The 5640-nt window shown below is 32.2% G+C and overlaps 2 protein-coding genes across 2 annotated transcripts; both read left to right on the top strand.

Annotated features, from left to right (window-relative positions):
* The first annotated feature begins 1895 nt into the window (after positions 1 to 1895).
* Positions 1896 to 3135, top strand: LOC148767014 (uncharacterized). Its single transcript, XM_088825907.1, has 3 exons — positions 1896 to 2449; positions 2578 to 3018; positions 3114 to 3135. Exons 1-3 carry the CDS (start codon positions 1896 to 1898, stop codon positions 3133 to 3135), a joined length of 1017 nt encoding a protein of 338 aa, XP_088682033.1.
* Positions 2538 to 5473, top strand: LOC148767013 (uncharacterized). Its single transcript, XM_088825353.1, has 4 exons — positions 2538 to 4111; positions 4194 to 4499; positions 4576 to 4675; positions 4775 to 5473. The coding sequence occupies exons 1-4, from the start codon at positions 3411 to 3413 to the stop codon at positions 5393 to 5395; spliced, it is 1728 nt and encodes a 575-aa protein (XP_088681479.1). The 5' UTR covers positions 2538 to 3410; the 3' UTR covers positions 5396 to 5473.
* Positions 5474 to 5640: the final 167 nt, after the last annotated feature.

Here is a 5640-nt window from a genome sequence, read left to right as displayed (position 1 = left end):
ATAGTACGTTTTGTTCACTGATAAAGTATATGTTTGCCATTCATACATATTGTTTACACTCTATATATTATTGTAGGGCCACTGCATCCATATAATTGTATTTTAAGACACAATTCTTCATTTTAAGACTATTAAAAATGAATAGAGAAAATGTGGGAGTTGATCAACATCGATTATAGTAACATTTGAGGAAAATATAAGTTTTTCGTGAACGCACATCTGAAGTACAGGTTATTCACTACAACAAAATATGTATATTAGGACACTTTGTTGGAGACATTTTTTTGTAAGTGCCTCAAATATAATATATTAGGGCACTTGGTGATTATCTTCCATTTGTTAAATTTCTAGAGGCACTTATATCACAAATTTAGAGACATTTGTTTTAAATGTCCCGAATATTATATATTGAGATAATTAATATATTAGAGCCAATGTAAATTTCGAGAAACTTGTTTTTAAATGTCTCAAATACTATTTGTATATTAAGACACTTAATATATTATAAAAAAAATCGGACATTTAATATATTTTATCTAGGTATTAAATTTATATATGGGAACTAGCACAATGAATTATTTAGCGGGGAAATTTTTACTCTTGGCGGTTCCGTTTTTTCTTTTCTTTTTTTCTAATTCATTAATTTACCCTAAACCCATCTTGACACTTTTCCACCGCAACCAAACTTTAGTTTTCTCCATAGAGAAATAGCAAAATCAATTCCTTGAGACGGCAATTGAAGGTAATTTTTGGTTCTTTTCTCTGTTTTTTTTTTCAATTACAAAATAAAGGGCCACTGTTGTCTATTGAAGAAGACCAAAAGCCCCGATTGAAGGTAATCTCCTCTCTTCCTAGTTTTTAGGGCTGCCAAATTCTCAAATCCTACTATATACGCATCGAGTTGTCAATTGGAAGCAGAAAAAATTGTTTCTTGGAGGGAAGGTAATTTCTTGATTTTTCTTTATGTACGGAGATTCATTCTGGAAGCACAAATTAAAGAGGACGAAAAATTATCACCCTAATCGTAAATATTGAAGCCCTAACCCCTGATTTATGATTCTAAAATTCAATATGTATTCTTATGATGTAGAGTTTTAGTAAAAAAACTTTGTTACCGTTTTTTTTTCCTTCAATATTTTGATAAGATTCAATAAGAAAGGCCTAACAATTATTTTGATAAGATTCAATATTTGGCTGTAAAAAACTGTGAGATTTAATATTTTTAGGGCGATTACTTACGAAAGAAGATCTTTGCAAGTAATGAATTTACCGTTGAATGTCAAATTGATTTTTGGAATGATGTATATATATATTAGAATTTTATTGTTTTAGTTGCTATTAACCATGTGTTAAAATTAAGAAGATAACAACATAAATTTCACTAATCTTTTAGTAATAATCTGGTTCCAACTCCCTTTGTTAAGTACTTCTATCTTAATTTGATTATCACTTTATTTTGTATTTGTAATACTTGTACTATTTTTTGTGTTGAACACTTATACTAATTTTGCTTTTAGTTCCTCAAATTTTTAGTGTTCTAGTTGCTAATATACTTTATTCTATGATTATGAAAGTTCTGACTTTTAACAAGAACCCAAAATTTTTTGTGCCTTATAATATTTTTATTTGCCATTATTTAATTCCAAAATTTTTGTATATAATTTTTTGTTGAAGTGAAATTGAAATGATTTGTGGTTACTTCAGGCAAACATTTCAGTTCAAGTGAAGTTATTGCTCGTTACTTGAAGCACACATTTAAGATCATCTTGAGTATCTTTTGAAAGGTTAGTATTGATTTTTGTTTCTTAAGAATATAATTCTTATAGAACTAGGTTTGTTCCTTATTTCACATGTTTAATTATCCATGTGTTGTATTTTATTTTAGTAGGATCATAATGGATAAGAATTGGATGAATAAACCAAGATCAATGAATGAGTATAAAAACGGGTTAAATCAATTTCTTGACTTGGCTTTTGCTAGTGTATGCCTTAATGGTAAGATCATACGTCCATGCAAGCATTGTAAGAATGCAAAATGGGCAAATAGGGAGACAGCGAAGGAGCATCTTTTGGTAGATGGATTTATAAAAGGTTATACAAATTGGGTTATTCATGGGGAAGATAACTCATCTAGTCAAACTGTATTTGAAAATTCTGATGATTTTGAAAATTTAGATGATATGGATGGTTTGATACATGATGCGTTTGGGTTTAAAGATTCAGATACAAGTACGAGAGAAGAACCTAATGAACATGCTAAGACTTTTTATAAGTTATTAGATGATGCTCAACAAGAATTATATCCCGGGTGTAAGAAGTTCTCAAAACTTTCATTTATTATACGGCTGTTTCACTTGAAATGCATGGGTAAATGGTCTAACAAATCATTTACAATGCTTCTTGAGTTGTTGAAAGAGGGTTTTCCGAATATGACTGAGTCGTTACCCAAGTCTTACAAAAGATTATCGGAGCATTAGGACTCACTTGTATCAAAATTGATTCTTGTACTAATGATTATATGTTGTACTGGAAAGATCGTGAAAATGGCACATTATGTCATATTTGTAACACGTCAAGGTATAAACAAGATGAAAATGATATAGTTGACGATGAAGATTCATCTATGAAGCGTAAAAGAATTCCGGCTAAGGTATTGAGGTATTTTCCTCTTAAACCGAGGCTTCAAAGACTATTCATGTCATCTAAAACAGCATCTTTCATGAGATGGCACAAAGAGGAATGCACTAAGGATGGATGCATGAGACACCCTAGTGATTCTCCTGTTTGGCATGCTTTTGATCGACAACATCACGAATTTGCAAAAGATTCAAGAAATGTGAGACTTGGTGTAGCTGCTGATGGATTTAGTCCATTTAAGACTTTGAGTGTTACTCATAGTACATGGCCAGTCATAGTCACCCCATATAACATCCCGCCATGGATGTGTATGAAAGAGCCATATTTGTTTTTAACTTTACTCATACCTGGTCCATCATCTCCTGGCAACAACATCGATGTGTATTTGCAACCTTTTGTAGAAGAATTGAAAGAATTATGGAATGGAGTTGAAACATACGATGCATCGAGGAAGCAAAATTTTAAAATGTGTGCAGCTTTATTGTGGACCATAAATGATTTTCCTGCATATGCCAATTTATCTGGATGGAGTACAAAAGGGGAATTAGCTTGCCCATTGTGCCATAAATATACATGGTCTAAATACTTGTATAAAAGTCGAAAACAGTGCTACATGGGTCATCGAAGATTTTTGGATTATAATCATCCTTTTCGACATGATGATAACTCTTTCGATGGAAAAAAGGAATATGGTGGACCACCTATATCTTTAACTGGAGACAAGATATTGGAGGACTTAAGCGGATTAAATGTGAAGTTCGGAAAGAAAGTGAATGATAATCCAACTCTTCCTTATAATTGGAAAAAAAAAAAGTATTTTCTTTGACTTGCCATATTGGAAAGATATGATGTTGCGTCACAACTTAGATGTAATGCATATTGAGAAAAATGTGTGCGATAATGTGCTTGGGACTTTATTGAATTTGGAAGGGATGACAAAAGATCATGAAAACTCTCGTCTTGATTTGAAAGATATGGGGATAAGACATGCACTTCACCCTACTATTCTTCAATCTGGAAGAAAATACTTGCCAGCTGCATGTTTTTCAATGAGCAAAAAGGAGAAAGATATATTTTGTGATATCCTTCAAAAAGTTAAAGTTCCAGATGGGTACGCTTCCAATATTTCTAGGCGTGTGCAAGCTAAGCCACTAAAACTTTCTGGTCTAAAAAGTCACGACAATCACATTTTGATGCAACAATTGCTTCCAATTGTTTTGCGTAATGTTTTACCAAAACATGTTCGGACACCTCTGATTAACTTGTGTACCTTTTTTAGAGAGATTTGTGCCACAGTTCTTAATCCTCACGATTTAATTCGTTTAGAAATACAAATTTCCAAAACTCTTTGTGAGTTAGAAAAAATATTCCCTCCATCTTTTTTTGATGTAATGATTCATTTAACCATTCATTTGGCATATGAGGCTCGACTCGGAGGACCTGTGCAATATCGTTGGATGTATCCTATTGAAAGGTATTTTCATTTATTTATGTTTGTTCTGATTTATTTGAAATTTATAAGGTAAATTGAATATATTTAAATATTTTAATTTTAGGTATTTGTCTACATTGAAATCATACGTGCGAAATCAAAGTCGTCCTGAGGGTTCCATTGCTGAAGCACATTTGATGGACGAATGCTTAAATTTTTGTTCAAGATACTTAGAGGATGTCGAGACTAAATTTAACAAGGTTCATAGAAATGACGATGCTTGTGGGGAGAGCACTGGAGAACTTTCCATCTTCTCAAATCCTGGTCGTCATATTGGGAAAAAAGATTTCATAGTTATTGATAAGGAAATAACTACCAGGGCACATCAATATGTTTTGTTCAATTGCAGTGAAATGGAGTCGCTCATGGAGTAAGATAATTTTATTGAATTTTTTTGACTTACCTGTATAATCACATATTCTTATCATCTTTACGTTTTTTTGCAGAAAACACAAAGCTATAGTTAAAGCTGCAAATCCTCGTCTTAATAAAAACGACATCGAAAGAATTAACAGTGAAACTTTTGCAAATTGGGTATATAATTATGTAAGTTAATGTGTCATACATATTTTATTTTATTTAATTCTTAGTTATTTAATATTAATTTTAATATATATTTTTAGTATGCTAATTTACTTCCTACAGGTTGAAGGATTGCATCTTACAGGAAATGAAGTTTCAAAAGAATTTAGGGCCTTAGCTCGAGGGCCTAATCGAGCTGGAAAGCGGTATCGGGGGTTTCTTATCAATGGTTTCCGGTTCCACGTGAAAAGTTTTGAAAATAGGATAAAGACACAAAATAGTGGGGTAGTTGTCACTGCACAAACTAGTAGTTTTGCTAGTAGAAGTGACAACAATACAGTTGTTGGAGATGTCACTTACTATGGTAGATTAAAAGAAATAATTGACTTGGAATATCCTGATAGTAAAAGAGTCGTTGTGTTTGATTGTGATTGGGTCTCCGCTGGAAGGGCAATAAAGAAAGATGAGTATGGTTTTACGTTGGTCAATTTTTCTCAAGCACGGCAACATAGTGAGCCTTTCATTTTAGCAAGCCAAGCACAACAAGTTTTTTATGTGGAAGACCCCATCGATAAAGGGTGGTGTGTTGTTGTGAAAACAAAAGCTAGAGATTCGTTTGATATGGATTCTCTCTTGAGTTCAGAAATAGATGCACTTCATGGCATTAATAATACTGATGCGCAACCAAATGATGAAAATGAACATGTTTGGATTAGGGAAGATGTAGAGGGAATTATGTTTTGAGAATTATTTACTTTTATGAACTTGTGTTTGACCACAATTTAGAGTTTTTTTCTGCATTCGAATTGCTAATATATGTTTATTTGTGTTTATTCCGTACTATTTTCTTACTGGAACTCTGTTTATATTAAATATAGCGGTGATCCTAAGTTTCTGGTGAGTTATATTTTCTGGTGATAAAAATCTCTTTAATTACTAATTTATATAAGGGCCTAACATATTTTTACTCTCTTTCATTTTCACAGATC

Source organism: Erythranthe guttata, chromosome 11 (genome assembly GCF_056151865.1).
Source record: "Erythranthe guttata isolate IM_541 chromosome 11, IM_541, whole genome shotgun sequence".
NCBI classification, from domain to species: Eukaryota; Viridiplantae; Streptophyta; class Magnoliopsida; order Lamiales; family Phrymaceae; genus Erythranthe; species Erythranthe guttata.
The sequence above is the reverse complement of the archived record's forward strand: the minus strand, read 5'-3'. Positions and strand labels throughout refer to the sequence as shown.